Raw genomic sequence first — 23,570 nt, forward strand, 5'->3', positions numbered from 1 at the left:
TCCCAACCCCATTTATAAGGCAAGAAATCCCACTTATTAAACCTGACAGGGCACACCTGTGAAGTGAAAACCATTCCCGGTGACTACCTCTTGAAGCTCATCAAGATAATACCAAGAGTGTGCAAAGCAGTCATCAAAGCAAAAGGTGGCTACTTTGAAGAACCTAGAATATAAGACATAATTTCAGTTGTTTCACACTTTTTTGTTAAGTATATAATTTCACATGTGTTAATTCATAGTTTTGATACCTTCAGTGTGAATGTACAATTTTCATAGTCATGAAAATGCAGAAAAATCTTTAAATGAGAAGGTGTGTACAAACTTTTGGTCTGTACTGTAGCTGTTGGGTGACCACTCTTTCTCAAGGATATCAATGTGGTAACTACAATCTAGTGTCAGACTGCAGGTACACTCCCTCAATACATGTATAACCTCCTAAGGGTATGTGCACACGCTGTGGATCCGCAGCGTTTCCGCAGCTGCGGATCCTCAGCGGTTTCCCATGCATTTACAGTACCATGTAAAGCTATGGGAAATGAAATCCGCAGTGCACATGCTGCGGAAAAAAACGCGCGGAAACGCAGCGGTTTATTTTCCGCAGCATGTCAATTCTTTGTGCGGATTCCGCTGCAGTTTTACACCTGCTCCAATAGAAATCTGCAGATGAGAACCCGCAGAGGAAACCGCAATAGAAACCGCGATAAATCCGCAGTAAAAACTGCAGCGGTTTTGCACTGCGGATTTATCAAATCCGCTGTGGAAAATTCCGCAATGGAATCCGCAGCCTGTGCACAAGCCCTTAATGTTGCAGTGGTTTGGCTCTTACATTTATTAGATTCAGGAACCAAAGGTGCCCATGTAATTTTAATTTTGGTCTTGAACCTTGCATGACATATATGCTGCATTAATTGACAGAAAGGACGTGGGCAGAGCCTACCGTAAATCCTTTTTCATATATACCCTAGAATTTATTGCAGTTTAACATAAATAAAAGAATAATTATAACGTAGCTTCCCAGATCTTGTGAACCAAAACTGATAAGATACAGACAGGATACATTAACTTCCTTACTTTATTAAAGGGAACCTGTCACCTGAATTTGGCGGGACCGGTTTTGGGTCATATGGGCGGGGTTTTCGGGTGTTTGATTCACCCTTTCCTTACCCGCTGGCTGCATGCTGGCCGCAATATTGGATTGAAGTTCATTCTCTGTCCTCCGGAGTACACGCCTGCGCAAGGCGTGTACTCCGGAGGACAGAGAATGAACTTCAATCCAATATTGCGGCCAGCATGCAGCCAGCGGGTAAGGAAAGGGTGAATCAAACACCCGAAAACCCCGCCCATATGACCCAAAACCGGTCCCGCCAAATTCAGGTGACAGGTTCCCTTTAAGCAAGATTTAGATTAGAGTATAAATAAATTATCTGATTTTCATTGGGACAGCACATGGATAGGTTATATGATTGTCTGATCAAGCCCTTGCAATACAGTAAATAAACTGAGAAATTATAATACAATGTCAGTATACTGGTGCCTTTTTAATATTGAACAATGTGGGTAAGGCCAGATTATGTGGTCAAGATATGGCCAATGTGGTCAGAAAAAATACATGTAGTTGATCATGCATTTTGCATAAGCAAACATGCTCTGACAGTGTGTTTGTTTATGTATTTGGTATGTTTTTTCCACTAACTATTTTTGTGATTAAAAAATGCAGCATCTTACCGTTGCAGCAAAGTGTATCTGATTCCTGTAAATCGCTTGCCAACTGTGCTGTTTTACTATGCTGCAGAAACGGACCTGCAGTGCGATTTCCGCAGCATCTCAAAGACTGGAGTGAGGTTTGTTGTGTAAGATACGCCACAGCATGCCATGAATTTAAAGAGTGGTCGTTGTCACGCCCCATGGGGTACCCCCATCCCACTCAAGTTCCACCCATTTTAGCACACCGGGTCAAAACTGTTGTAAAAACAACAAAAGTTGCAACATTTTTGTGCAGTTCCACGTTGCATAAACCTTTGGTGGCGTTTCAAAGAATTTTATTTTAGAGGCATAACTGCTTTGATGAATCGGGGCCAAAATCTGCAAGCATAAAAAAGCGATAAAAATGCATGTTTAAAAAAAAACAAACAAACCTGCAAGTGACCTTAATTACCGTAGCTAATAGGTGCATTATTTGTGCTGTGTTTTTTGTGCAGAAAATCATCTCCATTTAACAGTTCAAGCAAAGTGGTTGTGATTTCATGAAAAGTCATGTCCCCATAAGACCCACCCATAAATAAATGACACAACACACATTAAACTGGTGGAATAAATTGGCCGTGTGGTTTTATTTTGGTTATAAAAGAGCTTTAATAAATAACAATAAATAATCCCAATAATTTAAAAATCCATGTTAAAATTAACCAAATATCCAAGCCCACCCAACAGTAGGGTGACTTTTACCCCACAAATAAAACCAAACGACAAGGGATAATACAATTAAAAAAGGGAGGGAGGGCGGGCTCTTCTTTCTTGAAGCAACAGCGCAATGACAATCGCTGACAGGACCAAGGTATTTATAAACCAATAAAAGACCGCCAAATAACAGCTGGCCAATCAAAATTCTTAAAATACTGAGCGCGCAAAACCAGAAGAAACTGGTTTTAGCCGCTTTACATAAAAATAGCTCCACGAAATTTAACCCTTCGCTGGTGCTAACATTTCACTGCATAAACATATGTGGTCTATGGGGACATGAGACCCCCGCTCTATTTTTTTCTCGTTTGTGCGGGGGGGCAGACATTCTCATGAATGATGTACAGTACATTGTCAATGTAAAATTCTATGGGGAGCACAAGGAAATTCTTTAAAAAAAACACAGTTCCTTTTTATAGTGCAGAATATCAATGTTCTTGCAATAAAAAAAAAAAAAAAACAATTACCAGAGCAGATTACTCTTGCACCTTTGGGGGCGGACAGCTGGAGAAAAGACGCAGCAGTAAAAAAAAAAAATCAGTCTCTACACTACGTGGGAACATGGTCTAGTAGTCCAATTCCATAAACATGGAACACTGTGAAAAACTACATACAGTTAAAAAAAAGCCATATACACTAAACCGCACATGGTTTCTTTTCGCCATGTCATGACTGCATCACAACTGCGCCGTCTGGATTTTCTGTGATATTTCATATGGTCACTTATCTATGAGAAGTATGATGCATTATACTAATACATTGTCCAGAATTCAGTACTAACTCCAGGTCTTTCTTTAGACCCATCATGGACTCCAGGACTTTCTTTAGACCCATCATGGACGCCAGGACTTTCTTTAGACCCATCATGGACGCCAGGTCTTTCTTTAGACCCATCATGGACTCCAGGTCTTTCTTTAGACCCATCATGGACTCCAGGTCTTTCTTTAGACCCATCATGGACTCCAGGTCTTTCTTTAGACCCATCATGGACTCCAGGTCTTTCTTTAGACCCATCATGGACTCCAGGTCTTTCTTTAGACCCATCATAGACACCAGGTTTTTCTGTAGACTCATCATGAACTCCAGGTCTTTCTTTAGACCCATGATGAAACTCCAGGTCTTTCATTAGACCCATCATGATAAGAGTGTCTTCATAGGAAGCTAAATGACTTTCACTTACCCACCTGAGCAGGGCTCAGGAATTCCTCATTTTATCAATTGGAAACACAACAAGCACATGGTGTTTTAGTTTCATGTTCATTGTTCTAAACTTATATTTTCGGTTGGAAGACGTTGATTCTGCCATAGATAAACTTATCATCACTGCTTTTCTTCTGTAAATCGATCATGATTCCAGAATTTAGAGGCGTTTATTTCGTTTCTGAAGATGTTGAGGAGTGCAATGGATCCCTTGTTATCAGGAAAAAGAAAAAAATGCTTCAGTATCCTACAGGTAAAACGCCTTCTGTGGGATTATGAGTGGGCTGATGGGTATTCTGTTTGATTTACTTCAATGGGTTTAAGTTTTTGGAATAATCTATATTCTAAAAAGCAAATAAATCGGTTTTCTGAACTTTGAAAATTTTCAGCTGTGCCTGTGATAGACCATACTGATTTCTCCAGGACCACCTGCTGAGACCCTCCATGATCCTAGCTATGCAGAGCCCTGTCTGAATTGCATTGAGGTTGAGTATAGTCCATTAGTTGTCTATAGGATTGCTAGAGACGTGTATTATACGGTTCTTGGCTTTTTTCAGTTGTATCACAGGGAATTAATGGTGTAGAGATGCACATGGTTGATAGGGGATAATGTTCAAACTTAGGAAAACTCCTCCTTTGTAAATGGTATTTTATTGCTTGCTATAAATGGCATACTAGGGTACACATAAAGGGTCACGCTTACTGAATCTGCATTCTTTGTAATCCAGCTCAATAAACTATAATGGGTAAAAGTTCTATCCATGAAAAATGGAAAGTGTGAATGAGTCCTAAGGATGAATTTCCTGTGAGACAAATTATCAGTTTGTTTTGCTTGTGACTCTGTTGCCTTTATTTGCGCCAAATTTACTAAAGTGTTTGATAAATGTGATATGCAAATTGCCTCTTCAAATGTGATGCCTTTTAAGATGTAATACTACTTTCTCGAGTTCTCATCCACTAAGGGAGTGCGAATTGTCACTTTTATTGACTTTAAAAAAAAAAATAAAAAAAAAAGTGATCCATAAACCTGGCTGAGACATTTCTGCATAGCTAATGACCACTACCCTCCCACCCATATTCCAAAAACAATTAGTGCTGCTTGATGTTGCAAAGAATCTAACCTTTTTTATGCAAAAAAAAAAAAAAATAGCGGAGAGCAAAATATAATTTTGATGAAAAATGGCACAAAGGCATTGATGCACGTCTCCCAATAAGAGGCCATTGAAGTGAACTGCACCATATTTTTATTTTTATTTTTTTTTAAACCTACGAGCCACTTAAGGGCTTGTGCAAACATAAATTGGTCAGTACTCTCCGAATTACTTTTTTTTTTTTTTTGTATGAGACCACCTATTGAGTCTTATATGATGAATTTATATCCTGCGTATTTCACCAGTTTTCCCCTCTGCAGTCAGTCTAATTTTCATTGCTCTCTGAGCTACTAAGTAGAGAAATTCTGCCATCATGTCTGCCACACATCGTGCAAGGATTTTCTGAGTCCTGCTGCCCCCTTTTTTTTTTTTTCTTTGCCCCCTTATGTTTGCAGCCACAGAAGCATAGGCAGGGAAGACCAGATATAGCAGTGTAGCTGTGAATCCACCTCTGGGACAAGATAAATTGCTGCTGCACGGATCTGTTTCTTGTACTGTGCCAGCGCCTCTCCCTGCTTCTAATTCTGCATGGGTTTTAATTATTGCACCCCGATACTTCATTGAGCTGGCTGCTTTGCTTCGGCCAAGATGGCTTTGAACTGTTTTTCAGGGTGGAAGGAGGTAGCTCGTAAGGTTAGTAAAGAGTATATTCTAATTTAAAAACAATTTTGCAATATTTTTGCCTATACTATTGATTTATTTAAAGATTACAAAGTTGAGGAAGGGTCTGCATGTCTTTCTTGAGAAATCTAATATTACAGGTTATGGGTACCAGATTCTGTGATGGGACGTTAGTTCCCTGGATCAGTCTCATTGCTATATGTGGAGTTGGGAATAAGTTTTTCGTGTATGGGCACAGTCTGATGTCTGTATTACCTGTGCAAGGATCCCATCACAATCCTCGTACTGGCCCTCGGCTGACCTGACATGAGCACGACCGCAAGTATTTCTGTTCCGCTGAGGTCAGGAGAGTGGGCAACCAGTCTGAGGATTGAGTTGTGGTCCTCAAGCATTTTGAATGTCCATCTGTATTCTCCCTAACATGGGGAATTGGCATGTGCCCCATGGGGTTTCTGCCTTCTGGTCAACATACCGTATTCAGCTATAAGGCGAACTCGATGTACTTGTGTCTACCTTAAAAACTATGGATTATTGAAACTGTGATCATTGGAAAATTTTGAGTAAAATTTTCTGTATGTTTGTTAGATTCTGTTATTCACCCCCGAAAAATATATGTATAAACTGACAACTGGGTGTTAACATTTCCATTGTCAAAGAGCATGTCCCTGCATTCTAACTCTGCCAGCATGGATTGGGCATAGTATGGATACATCCCTAAGAGCTTGTACCAACGGGCGTTAAAATTGGATGAGTGCTATCTGTCGTTTTAATGGATAGCACTCGTCCCCATGTTATTACATGGGACCATGCACAAGTCCGATTCATTTTTGTTTATTTTTCCTCGTAACATGCCCGAGTTTGATCTGATATTCGGATTGCATGCAGTCATTCAAGTCTATGGGTGCGTGGAAAACATCGGACTGCACTTGGATGACTTCTGAGTGCAGTCTGGTTTTCTCGCACTTACAGAATGGAGACATTTTTTTTTTTTTTGTCTCCATCTTCTCTTCATCTAAGGCTACTTTCACACTAGCATCGGGCTGACGTACCGACGCTAGCGCTGTTTGCGCTGCACAACGGGTGCAGCGGATGCTGATTTTCAGCGCATCCGCTGCCCCATTGTGAGGTGCGGGGAGGAGGGGGCGGAGTTCCAGCCTCGCGTGCGCGGTTGGAAAAGACGTTCTCGACGTAGCAAAAAACGTTGCAAGCAACGTTTTTTGCTGCCGACGGTCTGCCACAACACAACGCAACCGTCGCATGACGGTTGCGATGTGTCAATGCGTCGCTAATGTTAGTCAATGGGGAAAAAACGCATCCTGCAGACAACTTTGCAGGATGCGTTTTTTCGCCAAAACGACGCATTGCGACGTATTGCAAAAAACGCTAGTGTGAAAGTACCCTAAGCAAATTGGATAACGCTGTGCTCACTCTCTGCAAATGACACCGATCAGAGTTTGATCAATCTGCCCTATTTTCTCCTATGAGAGAACCGATGGCCATCTGCACCTAGCCCAACACTTGGTTGTTATATTATGAATACAGTTCCAGGAGGAATAACAGTGGAACTACATAAAGCAGTCGTAAGATTTTGAATAGGTGAATATTATTATTATTAATAATTTTTTTTGAGGGTATAAAAGTATTTACAAAACTTGCGACAGATCTGCTTGAAACAGAAGTGGCTGTTGCAATAGACAGACAATAAATTATTTTTATTGTTCATCTGTGCCCAGCACACAGGAAGGGCCTGTGACGTATCGGTAATGGCTTGGCCTCTGGTGCTTCCTTGTGACTTCGCCCCTATGTGAATATAGCCCACATTTAGCACACGCCATATAATGTTATGATCTCATTGCTGTCCCGTTAATGTATCTCCTATGTGCTGCTAATCTGTGGTCTGTGGATAGTAAGTGCTCTCTCCAGAAACTCCTTCATTTGCTTCTTGACAGATGCTCGTCTCTCGCTGCTCACGTTCCTTTGGGCATTTTATGAAGCATATGTCTGAAGGAAAAAGTAATCAGCAAAGTGGTATGCCTTTTGGAAATGGAAATATCATCCAGTAATTTTCACCATAGATTGTGTGTACTGCTTTAACATACTGGATCAGAAATTCGTTGAGTCTGAATTAAATATATCATACGGTGTTTTTTTTAGGTCACTTAAATGCTGCGTTCACACGCAGTGGTTATACTGCGGCTTTTAACAGCATCCCTGTGTTTCAGCATTTACTGTTTTCTCTGCACAATCATTATCTTGCAGGTGAAATGGCTCATTCCCTATAAAATTAACGCCACATGCACACGTTCAGTATTTGGTCAGTTTTTTACCTCAGCATTTGTAAGCCAAAACCAGAAGAGGAAAAGTATAATAGAAACACATCACCACTTCTGTATTTATCACCCACTCCTGGTTTTGGCTTACAGATACTGAGGTAAAAAAACTCACTAAATACTGAATGTGTGAACGTGGCCTAATTCTGCAGGGAAAGTGGAAAGACAGCAGCATATGGTGGTGGCGTGTGAACACAGCCTAATACGTGCACCTGTGTTAATCGTCTTCATACGTACGGTGCAAAGAGGCGGCGGTCTGGCAAATAACCATATATTCTGACACCAAGCTCAGTCGGCCCGTAGTCCAGGAATAAAAACCCTTTAAAAGGATCTTCTTCTTGCCAGCACTGGACGCATGAGATGGATGCTCAGAAAAGGATTTCGGTTGGGGACCAAAACAGGTATGTAATTCCAGTATATACACAGGAGCATTTTTAAAAAATTAATTGAAAGTTTGTTTTGCGTCACTGTTCAAATTAATGTATTTTTAGTCTAGTGCTGTCCGTGTTGAAAACACAGCACGTAGGTCCAATGTTGGCGTACATGTTGGTTAATGTGAGGTATTTTTAATGTGGGCCTCAGGTCTTTGTGAATGAAATGTTACCCACTGGTCCCATCTAATTTACTCTGTTAGCGGGCACACGGAGCCAGTCACTATGTAGCTGTGCATGTCTGTCTCCTGAACCTCTCGGTGTGTGGTCGGGGTTGTCTATTGTCTAAACAATATGGAGAGCCGGACCCCCACTGTTCTGCAGGCTTTATTGGCAGAAGAGATGGTGAGGATCTACATGATGTTTAAACGCTTTTCGAGTGTTGGGGGAGCAATAGGGATAAATTATAGAAGTGGCAATCTTAATGGCTGAGTAGTGAAATTATGTTTGCAAGCATAAAGTCATATATGCCTTTGCCCCCCCTTTAAACACCATCAATTCCAGGATGCGGTACATGTGAAAAGTGTATGATATAAAAAAAAAAAAATTGTTAAATATTTTTTTTTTTAGGTAAATGTCAAAGAGAGAGCGAAATCTTTGTAATAGAGAATTTTTTTTTTGTGACTGCAGTTTTTCACTAAATAACTGATCACGTGATTGGGGGCTAGAAAATCAGTCGATCATGTTCTCCGGAGTCTCCGCTACCCCCGGTAGCAGAGACCCCAGAGATTTTCTGACTCAGAGGGGCGCTACAGCCTTATTCCCCATTGCAATTTTGAAACGGCAATGAGGGAAAAAGTACCTTTTCTCAGTCGCCCATGACAGCACACCAGAGAGAGGGGATCCGCCCTTCAGGGACAGGAAACCTACAGGATAAAAGGGCGGTACCTCTCCCCTGCATCAGTTTGGTTTCCTGTCCCTGACGGGGAACCTTCTAGACGGTACCTGAGAAGAACCGTGAGCCTGGAAATCCGGAGCCGGCCAGTCCGAGTCCTGGCAGCGGGGAGGCCCCTGCCACGGCTGGTGCGGTGTCCGAAGCCGCCACGGCTACGACCGACGGGTCCTCAGCGTGAGCGGGGGGAAGCGCAGCCGCCACTCCGGATAGGTGTTGGGGCTCCCGGCATTCGGCCGCACTCGGGACGCTGGCGTTTCCAAGATGGCGCCGCACCGGAGGTGATAGGACGACTTCCAGTTCGGGGGCAGCGCTGTAACCAAGGTGTACCAAGATGGCGCTGCCCCGGAACCGGATTACTTCATTTCCGGGTCCCTGACTGCGCGCGCATGCGCAGTAGCATTTTTGAAAAAAAAAAAAAAATTAACGCTTCCTCATCGATGCAGCCACAGAGGAGGGGCTAATAATGAGCGCTCTGCTTAAAAGATGGTGCACATAGGTGCTCCTTGCTGCATGCCGTCCCAGGGTAATATAGCCATGGAAGACAGCGATCAGCAGCTCCCGCCACCGCCGCAGCAGCAGCAGCGCCACCATCAACGACCGAAACCGGACGCGCAAAAGAAGCGAACCTCTGCGGGCACCCGGAGTTCTCGGTCTGGTAGCCATTCCACACAACGTAGCAAGAATTCCAGCATGGTGAATCAGCTACCATCTACGGATCTCTCTTCAAGATCCTACCCCTCCTCCAGAACCGGTACCTGTGGCTGCGTCTGGTGAGTGATCTTCGTGAAAGCTCATTTTTTCGTAATTGGGGTCCCTCTTCTCCTTTATCCTAGGCAAGGAAGAGAACGGCAAAAACAAAGCACAGAACCTGCCCATTGTGCGATAAAGAATTACCGCAATCTTGGGATAAAAAGTTATGTGATTCATGTATTGGTCAAGTCCTCTGCGAGGAGACTCCAAACTTTGCCTCTGAGTTACGGTCCGTAATTAAAACAGAGGTAGAATCTGTGTTTAAAACCCTTAAAGGAGAAAGGAAAGTCAGTAGGGAAAAACCTAATCCTTATAGGAATTCTGATTCCTCCAGCTCTGATATTGTAAACTCAGATACACAGAACTCCTCCTTCTCTTCCTCAGATGACGAAAGGGGAGGTCGTCATTGTTTTCCCTTAGATGAGGTTGACGGCCTTGTTAAAGCGGTGAGGTCGACAATGGGGGTATTGGACCCTTGTCCTGACAAAACAGTTCAGGATGTCATGTTCGGAGGACTATGCCAAAAAAAGCGGAAAGTTTTTCCCCTAAATGAAAATATACAAACCTTAATCAAAAAAGAGTGGGAAAAACCAGAGAGGAAAAATGCATCAGTTCCCTCTATTAAAAGAAAATATCCCTTTGAAGAGGAATCTTCCACTTCATGGAATAAGGCTCCCAAACTCGACGTGGCGGTAGCTAAAGCCTCAAAAAGATACGCGTTACCATTTGAAGATATGGGAACCCTAAAAGATCCTCTTGACAAGAGAGCCGACACCTTTCTTAAAGGTGCCTGGGAGTCGGCAGGAGGATACTTGAGACCCGGCCATAGCAGCGGCTTGCACGTCACGCTCCCTTATGATCTGGATTGACAACTTAGAGAAACAGCTGAGGGATGGGGTACCCAGAAATAAAGTGTTAGACTCTATTCCTATGATTAGAGGTGCCGCGGCATTTATAGCTGACTCGTCTGCCGACTCAATCAAGTTAACGTCTAAATCTGCAGCCCTCTTGAATGCAGCACACAGAACCCTGTGGCTAAAAAGCTGGCCAGGAGATTTACAAACTAAACACAAACTGTTCTATCCCGTGTGAGGGCAAGTTTCTCTTTGGAGAGACTCTAGACGATATCCTGCAAAAGGCAGGTGATAAAAAGAAGGGGTTCCCCAACCTGACTCCAACGTTCAATAAGCGGCCCTTTCGGAGTAGGAAATTTTTCAGGAGAAGACCGCCAAGAGAACAAAACCGCTGGGACGATGGGAAAAGAAGAGAAAGAGGGTTCCTCTTCGGTAGTTCCCCACACGATAAGAAACCCCCCCCTAAGTGACGTCTCCCCCAGGGTGCGAGGGAGGTTGTCTCAATTCCTCCCGGCCTGGGAAAAAATTACTACCAGCCCCTGGATACTAAATCTGATAAACACAGGGCTTCAAATAGAATTTTTTTCCCTACCCCCCCCCCCCCCCCGACACTATGTAGTAACTCCACTGAGGTCTTCTACCCAACAACAAGAAGCTCTAGAACTCGAAATCCTAAAATTATTGGACAAAAATGTCATCCTGGAAGTTCCCCCTCTGGAGAGAAAGAAGGGTTTCTACTCCCCATTATTCCTGGTTCCCAAACCAGATGGGTCTTTCCGGACCATAATAAACTTACGGAAATTAAACACTTAAGTAAAGAACAAACGATTCAAAATGGAATCAATAAAGTCGACAATAAAAAACCTGTTTCCGAACTGTTTTATGGTAGTTCTAGATCTCAGCGACGCGTATTATCACGTCTCCATCCACAAGGATTCTCAAAAATTCCTCAGACTGGCAGTGGTCATAAAGGGGCAGATAAGGGAATACCAATACAGAGCCCTTCCCTTTGGCATATCAATTGCGCCTCGCATCTTCACCAAATTGGTAGCAGAGATGATGGCACATCTAAGAGAAGAGGACATCTTAATCGTTCCATGTTTGGACGACTTTTTGATTGTAAGCCCAACTCTGCAGTCAGCAATGCCAAAGAGTGATAGACATTTTGAAAAAACTAGGCTGGCTGGTGAACCTTCAAAAGTCAAAACTGGAACCAACCAGGGTCCAGGAATTTTTGGGTCTCACTCTGGACTCAAGTTCCCAAGAATGTCGTCTCCCAATTCAGAAAAGACAAAAGATATTACATCTAGTGTCAGAAGCTTGTTCAAAACCATCCATGTCTCTGAGGAAGGCAATGTCGTTACTGGGGTCCCTCTCTGCTTGCCTTCCAGCAGTTCAGTGGGCGCAGCTCCACACGAGACCCCTCCAGTGGGACATTTAAAAAAACCAGAGTTTACTAAGGGGTCGGTTAGAGGGTCGCATGACTCTAAGTTCGCCTGTTATTCATTCCCTAACCTGGTGGTTAAATCCCACCAACCTATCAAAAGGGATTCCATGGGTGATAGAGGGCCCTCAGATAGTAACAACAGATGCAAGTCCCACAGGGTGGGGGGCTCATCTGAACAACAAAGTCGCTCAGGGGGTATGGATGAGTCAGGAACTCGGGACTTCCTCAAACCAAAAAGAGCTGAGAGCGGTGAATCATGCACTACTTTTTTTCCTAAGAGAATTACAAGGGCATCATGTCCGAATTTTTTCGGACAACAAAGTAGTTGTAGCTTACTTGAACCACCAGGGGGGGACCAGGTCTCAAACATTAATGGAAACTACCTCCGAAATTTTCAGCCTAGTACAGAACAATGTTCTATCCCTATCAGCCCTACATATAAAAGGAGTAGAGAACCAGGAAGCCGACTTCCTAAGTCGTACCCAACTAAAACAAGGAGAATGGTCCTTGAATCAGGGGATATTCAACAAAATCACAGACTTATGGGGCATCCCTGTAATAGACCTCTTTGCAAACATGCACAACAGGAAGGTGAAAACCTTTTGCTCCTTAGATCCCAGAGGGAATCCTCAGGCAGTAGATGCATTTACGATTCCCTGGACACAAACTCTTGCGTACGCATTTCCTCCCATCATCCTCATTCCAGCAGTTCTGCGGAAAATCAGGCAGGACAAATCCAGACTTATCCTAATAGCCCCCTTCTGGCCCAAAAGGGCCTGGTTCTCCTGGCTGAGGATGCTATCGATCACCGATCCCTGGGTCCTTCCGGGTCTTCCGGACCTTCTGTCTCAGGGACCGGTGTTCTGCCCCCAGTCAGAGAATCTCCACTTAACAGCGTGGAATTTGAGAGGTCACTATTGAGGGATAGAGGGTTTTCTAACAAACTAGTCTCTACACAAATGAAAAGTAGAAAACCTGTGACCACAAAAATATATGGTAAAACTTGGCAAAATTTTTTATCCTCCTCCGGGGTCAGGTTGCAAGACGGGGTTCCAGTGACTGAAATATTAGAATTTCTACAAAAGGGGTTAGACTTGGGCCTTTCAATAAGTACATTAACCCCTTCATGACCGTGGGATTTTTAGTTTTTCCGTTTTCGTTTTTCACTCCCCTCCTTCCCAGAGCCATAACTTTTTTTATTTTTCCGTCAATTTTGCCATGTGAGGGCTTATTTTTTGCGGGACGAGTTGTACTTTTGAATGACACCATTGGTTTTACCATGGCGTGTACTAGAAAACGGGAAAAAAATTCCAAGTGCGGTGAAATTGCAAAAAAAGTGCAATCCCACACTTGTTTTTTGTTTGTTTTTTTTGCTAGGTTCACTAAATGATAAAACTGACCTGCCATTATGATTCTCCAGGTCAGTATGAGTTCATAGACACCAAACATGTCTAGGTTATTTTTCACCTAAGTGGTGAAAAAAAAATTTCCAAACTTTGCAAATAAATAAATAAAATTGCGCCATTTTCCGATACCCGTAGCGTCTCCATTTTTCGTGATCTGGGGTCGGGTGAGGGCTTATTTTTTGCGTGCCGAGCTGGCGTTTTTAATAATAGCATTTCGGTGCAGATACGTTCTTTTGATCGCCCGTTATTGCATTTTAATGCAATGTCGCGGCGACCAAAAAAACGTAATTCTGGCGTTTCGATTTTTTTTCTCATTACGCCGTTTTGCGATCAGGTTAATGCTTTTTTTTTGTTGATAGCAGGCGATTCTGAACGCGGAGATACCAAATATGTGTAGATTTGAGATTTTTTTTTATTGATTTATTTTGATTGGGGCGAAAGGGGGGTGATTTAAACTTTTATATTTTTTTTATTTTTTTCACATTTTTTTTTTACTTTTTTTTTTTTTACTTTTGCCATGCTTCTATAGCCTCCATGGGAGGCTAGAAGCAGGCACTGCCTGATCGGCTCTGCTACATAACAGCGATCATCAGATCGCTGCTATATAGCAGAATTGCAGGTGTGCTGTGAGCGCCGACCACAGGGGGGCGCTCACAGCCACCGGCGATCAGTAACCATAGAGGTCTCAAGGACCTCTATGGCTACAATATACAAGCATCGCCGACCCCCGATCATGTGACGGGGGTCGGCGATGCGCTCATTTCCGGCCGCCCGGCCGGATGCGGTAGTTAAATGCCGCTGTCTGCGTCTGACAGCGGCATTTAACTAGTTAATAGCGGCGGGTGATCGCGATTTCACCCGCCGCTATTGCGCGCACATGTCAGCTGTAAAAAACAGCTGACATGTCGCGACTTTGATGTGCGCTCACCGCCGGAGCGCACATCAAAGCAGGGGACCCGACATCGGACGGTATAGTACGTCCGATGTCGGGAAGGGGTTAAAAGTACAGATATCAGCCCTAGGAGCACTGTACTGTGAAAACATAGCAGCAAACCCTTGGGTGATACGGTTTATCAGAGCAGCCGCAAGGTCTAAACCTGTAACAGTACAAAAATTACCAACTTGGGACTTGAACTTAGTCTTGTCAGCCCTGACAGAACCCCAGTTTGAGCCTGTAGAGTCAATACCTCTTAGGACTCTCACTTAAAACTGCCCTCCTAATAGCCCTGACATCGGCCCGTAGAATAAGTGATCTCCAAGCCCTGTCCGCAAACCCTCCCTTTACACAAATCCTGGATGATAAGGTTGTACTAAAGACAGACCCTGCCTATCTACCCAAAGTAGCATCCATATTTCACAGGTCCCAGGAAAATAATCCTTCCTTCCTTCTGTCCAGACCCTAAAAATAGGAAAGAAGAAAAATTCCACACACTAGATGTGAGAAGGTGTCTAATCCAATATATTAAATCCACCCAACAGTGTAGGAAGGAAGGGTCTCTTTTTATCTGCTTCCAGGGGCCTAGGAAAGGACTCAAAGCTTCTAAGAGCACTATAGCACAATGGGTAACAGACGCAATAGCCTTGGCCTACTCATCCACCGGGAACGCCATTCCACAGGGACTGAAGGCCCACTCTACAAGGGCTATGGCGACCACCTGGGCCAAAAGGTCAGAGGTACCATTAGATCAAATCTGTAAGGCGGCCACCTGGTCATCACCCTCAACCTTTTTCAGACACTACCGTTTAGACCTAGCCTCTTCATCTGACCTAACCTTCGGAAGAAGGGTTCTGCAGGCTGTGGTCCCTCCCTAACCAATATATCTCTGCAATTCTCTCTGGTGTGCTGTCATGGGCGACTGAGAAAGTCATAGTTACTCACCGATAACGGTGTTTCTCAGAGCCCATGACAGCACCTACTTATTCCCCCCCTCATCACGTGTGCGGTGAGCACATTATTTTGTGTGAAGTGCCTTTTCATATAGACACGGTGTTTACTTGTTAAGCAATATGATAAAATTTTGTATTTTTTGTTGTTGTGACTAACCTGGAGGACCTCCGATGCTCTGTAAACAAAACTGATGCAGGGGAGAGGTACCGCCCTTTTTTCCTGTAGGTTTCCTGTCCCTGAAGGGCGGATCCCCTCTCTCTAGTGTGCTGTCATGGGCTCTGAGAAACACAGTTATCGGTGAGTAACTATGACTTTTTAACCTCAGGCATTTTAATGCGTATCAGCGGTCGTTAAGGAGTTAAAGAAAAACAAAACGTTTTCCTTCTCCCATGACCACGCCACCTGAGAGTTTATCCACCCATCAAGGACAGGAAACCTACTGATTAAAAGGGCTGTACTTCCTCTGCATCGGTTTTGGTTTCCTGTCCTTGAGGGAACCTAGTAGTGTCGGATTCGGGTTTGGACTTACCCAGGTTTGAATGGTGTCCAAAAAAAATGATTTCTGATTTTAGAAATGTCACATTTTTTATCTGGAGTCAAATAGAAATACTGTATCTGTTGGAGGTGGCTTTAACCGTTTTATTAAGATCCTAATACAGTTGCATCTGAAATGACAATTACATTTGCACATCCACTGCTTCAAGATGGGGATGACATTACACTGTGCATCAAAATAAAGACCAAAACTCATCACTCATTGTGGTAAAAAAAAAAAAAAAAAAAAATTCTGCCTGTCCCATTATTATAAGACACAGCGGCTTCTCTTCCAAAGCAGACTTAAATTGTTTTTCCTGTGCTAAGATTCCTACATTAATTTTGTTAGTTGACCTGGGAATAGACCAAGCTTTCCCTAGGAAACAAACAACAATAGTGAGATGCCGCTGACGCATAGTCGCGTGGTCTCCGGCTATGACTTGTATGTATGAAGGCACTGAGAAAAATAAGCAAAATATTTAAAAATCTGGCTCATGCATAAAGATGACGTGTTTAATATTGGAGAATGTCACCAGGCATGTTGCAGCTGCACTGATGAGGACAAAGATCTTTTTGAGATGGCTGAAAAGTGCGATTCTGAATTGTAACATGTGATAATTGTATTTATGCAGATTATAGAAAGCTGCTGCTGCTCCAGTCATTCTAAAAGAATTGTACTTGGATGCATTCATTCTATATATACTGTAGTAATGCATAAATGCCCTCTCCCACTATTATTCTTCAGATTTCTTGTTTGTTTTTTTTCTCATTTACATACCGTACTTCAAAGTAAACAATATAGATAGAACATAGAAATGCAATATATATATATATATATATATATATATATATATATATATATATATATATATATATATATATATATATATATATATATATATATAATTTCTTCTAGTCTGTGTGGTGTTCAAAATATACATCCTATATATCCTGTCATCCACAGAAATAATATCCTAGTGATGCATAGCAAAAAACGAACAATAGGAACGTATTTAGTTTGTACAAGGTGTTTGGCATTAAAGGGGTATGCTACCATTACATACTCCTCAACACCAAGCAGGAAACGTAATGACATTTTGGGAATCACAGTATTCATAGACATGCTTATCATAAGCAGATCATGTAAATAAAATATTGAAAACCTTTAAATATCAAGTGTAAGCGCCACATGCAGAAATACATGCACTTCAGTGCAAGCAATGATGTTGTTAATGGTTGTCTAGGGGATGTTCTGCCACACTGAATGCACTTCGGCACATAAATAATCAAGATCCTCTGCTGGCAGCTCCACTTGCAATTGCTGACCAATGATTTGCTCGATGAGGGACAAATCCAGAGACTCATCAGGCCATGGTAATACATTTATGCCAGGCAGAATGCTCACAGCAATGCAAACATGTCATCTAATAGGTTTTAAATGGCTTCCGGCAGGGGCAAATTAAGACTAGCCCGGGCAGCGAAGGAGTCATGCCCCTCCCCCATGTGCCTGATATATCACGTGACATGATCTGCTTTGATAGATCATGAGTGACGCACATCTGTAGGTAGAAAATAACAGCTACATGCACATGTTTGTGGAGCGCCCCCAGACGCAGGGCCGCGGGGTACTCGGTACCAGGCCTCTCTGTCTCAGTTCTGGGGTCGTCACGGTGGCTAGACCCGGTCCGTGACCCTGCTAAGGGGCGTCCAATGAAAGATGAGATAATGGTGCGTGGTGTAGGTCGCGGTGAATAACGAGGACACAGGGTTGCAGTCTCTTTACCTCTTTACTGAAGGCTTCGGGATCCACAATCCAGAGTACTGTTAACAGGGCTGTCTGAGACCGGCCGGTCCGAAAGCACCTCCAGAGTTCCCTTTGCAGGTGGAAATCTGTGCCTACCTTCTAGCGCCTGTGTGTTGTAGTACTTCCCTGCTGAGCACCACGGGATAGTCCTCACAACGGTTGTGTCTGTTTCTGATGTTCTTTCTCACAACTTATATCTGTTCTGATGTTCTTCTCCGTCCCCCCAGATGATATGGCTAGGATGCACCCGTATGACGGGTAGGCCTGGAGTTCTTCCGGGACCCTAGTGTCGCCCCTCTCCCACAGTTGCCCCCTATGCCTGCTTAGGTGATTTACGTGAGACAGCCAACCTATAATTAACTGTCCTGGTTTGAAGTAATGCTTGGAGCCCAATACTTCCTCGGCGTTCCGGCTACGCACCTCAGTAGGATGTTGCCTCGATCTTACGGCACGACTCCTACTGGTGTTATCTCCTTTTTGCTGTGGTCTCGTTTCTCACTCTCCACAATAAACCTCACTTCTTGTCCTTTCTTGAGATACCGCCGCAATGTAGTGCAGGCGTGGTTCCTTAACGTTCTTTCTGTTCGCTAGGCCTCTGTCAGGATCCCACCCCTGACAGGGACCCCCCTGAATCTTCCCCTGCAACACCCTCTGCCACAGGATGTTGCCTGGTTCCAACCCAGTCAGCTTCTCTCTAACTTCCTATCCAACCCCCAGTTTTACCAGACTGTGAGGAGTGGCCTAATACATAGCACCCTTAGCTCCCCCTGGAGGCCAGACTGTGAAGTGTATTGGTGTCTGTGATACCTGGTCAGGTGAACTCCTTCAGTGCCATCAGACATACCATCACTCCCCTTAGCGGCGGAGCGTCAGTACTGCAACGACCAGGACTCTGCTGCATTTGCCTTACGTACAGCACTATACATAACATAGTGCTATACATAATAGTGCAGGGGTGGGGCCGCATGAGATTGTAATTATTGTTGAGAGCCAAACCAATAGGTTGAAATTAATTCTGCTCAATATTAATCCTTCTATGTTATTTCAAAACACTCTTTTTCGGTGATTACGTTGTATCTCCTACGTACATACTGCACCCACACGCATATGATACACCATTTGAAAGGTAAACTTGCCCCCTTCAGCAAGAAAATAGCCAAACAAACCACACATCCACAAAGTTATCACCAAATACATTTTAAACATTAACTTTCATAAAACTGTAGTAGGGAAGAATGATCTGCAGGTGGCACCACACTACCCCAAAGCATACTAATACAAAGCTGAAACATCCTAACATTTGCCTTGGGTGCTTTCCAGCTTGCTGAACTCCTTGCCCAGCTGATTTCAGGCAGGTACATATAAAATATTTGCTACATTTGTGGAAGTAGAATAAAAGTTAAACTTTTACCTGTTTAAGACTTCAGCTTTAAAACTGAATATATAAATGAATGCAGCCTAAAAGGGACTGGACAGGTTCTGAACCATCAGATTTTCCATAGTATTGGACAGTCATTGAATTGTCTATCTTCCTTCTAAAGTTGCAGCTTATTGGTGACCTTGAGTCACCTCTGGTCCCAAGTAAAAAACTGCAGCGTTGACATAACTCAGACTGTACATTGTTTCCCGATAGAAGAGATTAGTGGAAAACAACCTTGCAAAAATTAAAGAAAAATCCAACCATAGGGGAAAAAAGTAAAATAATCTGCAGATATTACTTTTTTTTTTTTTTTTAAAGGGATATTCCCAATTATTATACAATAGTGTAAATACGCTCAGTTATGGGGTCAATTCTCCATCAGCTGCTCCGTTCACATATAGGGCTGTGTTGCACTAACCTACACTGCAGATAGATGGCAGTGCTGCTGTGGAGGGAAAAATGCTGCTGCCCTTGTTCTTTTGCAAAACTGACACAGACCCCTTCTGATCAGTAAGTTAAATACCATTATGTTTAATGTTGGGGGATCTCCTTTAGGCTGGAGTCACACACAACGCATAATAAATTGGTCCATTTTACACGGACGAGAATTGCAGAAATGTTTCCTGAACGGTGATCCTGTATGTCATCCATGTGCAGTGCGAGGATGCAATTTTTCTCGCATGTAAGCATCCGGTGTGACATCTGTATGGTGAGATTTTCTCGCCGGCTTGCAAAATGGACATATAATGGATCCGTGGGCTCAAATATTTGTGAAAACATATATATCTATATATCTATCTCTATCTCTCTCTCTCTAATATATATACCTCTCCTGTGTTCATCTCACTAAATACAGTACATTTGACCAGCTTGATTTTCCTGAAATTGCCTGCGCCCCAGACAACCAATGTGCAAACATTTCGGGCTAATAAGTATGAGCATATTCTCTTTTTATATATTGTATGACTTAATATTGCACAGAATTAAGTACTCTGACCTCACCCTATATACAGTATGAACCCCTGAATTAACCTATGAGGCCCTTATACATATAAACCATAACAAAAAATAAAATTTAGTTTAAAAACTCATATACCTCATAGTTGGGTTTCTATGGACTAAATACTGTATACACCCAACATGGCCTGAACAGTTGTGTACTTATCTTAATGGCATTGTCTTCCAATACGCTCCCCCCCCCTTTAGTTTCTCACCGCAGCTGAATTATTTACATCTGTTAGCCAGCATAAGTACATGTGGGGGTTGCCTGGTTGTTAGGGAATCCCCACATGTACTTATGCTGGCTAACAGATGTAAATAATTCAGCTGCGTTGAGAAACTAAATCTCCGAGCACTAAAAAATACTCGGAAGTCACCCGAGCGTGCTTGAGTAACGAGTATATTCGCTCATCACTAATAATGATCCCAAAACACGTGTCTCTCGTGCTACTGTGGCTACCATGACAGAAGGAAGATGGCTGAGAAAGCACAGTAAATCTGTCATGATTGTAGTGTGGAGTGGTAAAATGACATTCCTTCATCCTAGTCAGCTCTGTATATATTATTTCTCCACATTTTTTAATGTTCTAAAAGAGTGGTGATGAGGGATTGCACAATTGAGGCCAAAAGTTTTGAGACTGACACAAATTTTGGTTTTCTGGTTTGGTGTTTAGACCCTTTTTAGTCAGATGTTTATTTGGTTACTAAAGTACAATATATAGGCATTTTAAATAGTTGTTTTGTACATCAAGTTAAACAAGGACTTTATAAACAGTGCTGACCTTTATTTTTCAACACTTCTGAAATTTGCCTAGACGTGCTGGCTATAAGATTCTTAGAGTTTGGCTAACTTACTGGCAACCCATTCTTGCCTAATCAATTTTCACATTTTCGTGGGTCCACCTGCTGTTTGAGGATTGACCGCAGGATCTCGGTTAAATTGTTACTTGGGTAGTCTCCTAACCATGGACCCAAAATGTTAATGTTTTCTTCAGGGAGCCACTTAGTTACCGCTTTTTTCATGTGACATGTTCCACAATCATTCTGGAAATAGTGTTAATCACCAAATTGCTCCTGCATCTTGGGGAGAAGTAGCTCTTGGGAGGATGGTCAGACGGCCATGAATAAAGAATGATCGCGTTCTTAGGCAAAATTGTGTGAGCCCACTCTCTTGTATGAAAAACAACTCCACACATGAATGAGCTTGGGATGCCTTACTGTTAGCATACGTACAAAGAGCCGGAAGACAGACAATATTACTAACCCTTTAGGGTACTATTCCTATAAAACAAATATTTTTTTCATTGTACAATATTTTTATTAGAAGCTAATAAAAATAAATTCAAATATGTTGTCACAACCCCTTTTAGTCACAAAATATAATTCATCCTATATTTCTTTCCACTCCTCTCAACACTTATGAAAAAGAGGCATGGTTTACCAAAATGATGGGTGACCAGCAATATGATAACAAAAGACAGAAATATGGTGCCAAAATAAGCTATGGTAATCTAAACCTGTTGATGGCAGGCAACCACTTTATTTTCTGGCTCCAAAGCATGCCTTTTTTAAAATTTGGTGCATTTTTTTTTTTTACCCCAACATATTCAGTTTAAGGGCTAATTCATAGAAACATATTTTTGATCTATGTGCACTATGGACAGCGCGTGGACCAATTGCAGTCAGTGTGCATGGGTTTTGGTTAGAATGGAAATAATTGCAGTATTCTCTATTCTTGTCCATTTTACGGACAAAATTGTGTATACTATAGAAGATGGCTCTTGCACCTAGATGGGCACATGGAGCTATCTGCATGTTGTGGATGTGACTAGCCCACTCTGTATCACAGCTGTCTGAACCCAGCATAGAAGCACCAGTCGTTACTAGATCTGTCTAGTGCCAACTGATTTATATAAATAGAAATATAGAATCCTCTCTCTTTTGAGTGTACTTGAAAACTTAAAGCACAAGGTAAGGATTTACGCACATGTACAGAATTTATTACAACAGTATGGGCTCCTGTTTGTAATGGAAAAAAGGAACAGATCCTAGAGGGTTAAAAAAAAGAGCCAACCTCTATTTTTGTTGCTACCCCCAAACAACCCATAGTAATTGCATTAACTAAAATTGGTGGTGGCAATGGAACTTGAATCCCTATAAGTCTTCTCTTGATTGTAAGTTGAAATACATTTATTCTCCAGTGTGTTGGAGCTTTCAACAATCTATTGATTAGTATTAAGAGTACACTAATGCTTCATTACTGTACATAAGGGCGGGTCCTCCATCAGCAAAGAAGGTGAGCTTGAAATGTTTTATTAAAAGGGATTGGCTATAAGTCGGTCAAGTATATAGGCATGATGGAGGTCCAAGGGACACTCTTTTGGCCCAACACTGTTAAGTCTTATTGAGCACACTGTTAATACAGTACCTTGAAAAGCTATGTACACCCCATGAACTTTACCATATGTTTCACATTACACCCACAAACGTAAATGTTAATTTGGATTTTCCGTGATATACCAAAACAAAGTAGCAAGTACTTGCGAAGTGTAAAGGAAATGATACATGGCTTTCTAACAATTTCACAATTTTAAATCCATGTTTTCAGAGAGCAAAAAAAAATATATCTATCTAAGGGGCACTTCCGTCTGTCTGTCTTTCATGGAAATCCCGCACCGCTGATTGGTCGCAGCCTGGCAGCCGCGACCAATCAGCAACGGGCACAGCCCGGCCGAGAATTAGTCCCTCCCTACTTCCGTCCAGTCAGTGCCCAGCGCCCGCTCCATACTCCCCTCCAGTCAGCGCTCACACAGGGTTAATGGCAGCGTTAACGGACCGCGTTATGCCGTGGTGTAACGCACTCCGTTAACGCTGCTATTAACCCTGTGTGACCAACTTTTTACTATTGATGCTGCCTATGCAGCATCATTAGTAAAAAATCTAATGTTAAAAATAATAAAAAAACAAAAAACTTGCTATTCTCGCAGCATCATATTCATCAGTGATTCTCAGCTTCAAGGGTCGCATGTTGGCACCCTCCAAGTTGAAAACTATTTATTCCCAGGCATAAATTACCACTAGGAACAGAACGACAGACAGGGGAGGGAAATTGTTTTATTTTTGCTTGATTACAGTAGACCATGGCTTCAATAGAATGGGCGTTAAGTGAGTATAACTGTGCTTGTTGGTTTTTTTTTTTATAAAAATAGAAAAGTGTGTTTTGTTGTTTGAAATAAAATACTTTATTCTGGCTGTGTGTGTTTACAATACAACTCTAGCATTAGTAATGGATAGGCAGCATCTTATAGACGCCTCTCCAATTACTAATCCGTGGGCTTGATGTCACCTGATAATACTAAGGTGACGTCAACCCCACAAATAAG

General features: G+C 42.5%; 1 protein-coding gene across 3 annotated transcripts in view; it reads left to right on the forward strand.

Moving 5' to 3' along the window:
* PPP2R2B (protein phosphatase 2 regulatory subunit Bbeta) overlaps positions 1-23,570 on the forward strand; it is a 480,390-nt gene that overhangs the window by 97,751 nt on the left and 359,069 nt on the right. Inside the window, exon 1 of one of the 3 annotated variants that reach the window (XM_077265821.1) lies at positions 3,489-3,910. The exons of the other annotated variants lie outside the window; for them this stretch is intronic. Coding sequence (XP_077121936.1) covers positions 3,805-3,910 — 106 coding nt within the window. The 5' untranslated portion in view covers positions 3,489-3,804. Of the gene's footprint in view, positions 1-3,488; positions 3,911-23,570 lie in introns of those variants that run through there. 3 annotated transcript variants of the gene reach the window in all.

Source organism: Ranitomeya variabilis, chromosome 5 (assembly GCF_051348905.1).
Source record: "Ranitomeya variabilis isolate aRanVar5 chromosome 5, aRanVar5.hap1, whole genome shotgun sequence".
NCBI classification, from domain to species: Eukaryota; Metazoa; Chordata; class Amphibia; order Anura; family Dendrobatidae; genus Ranitomeya; species Ranitomeya variabilis.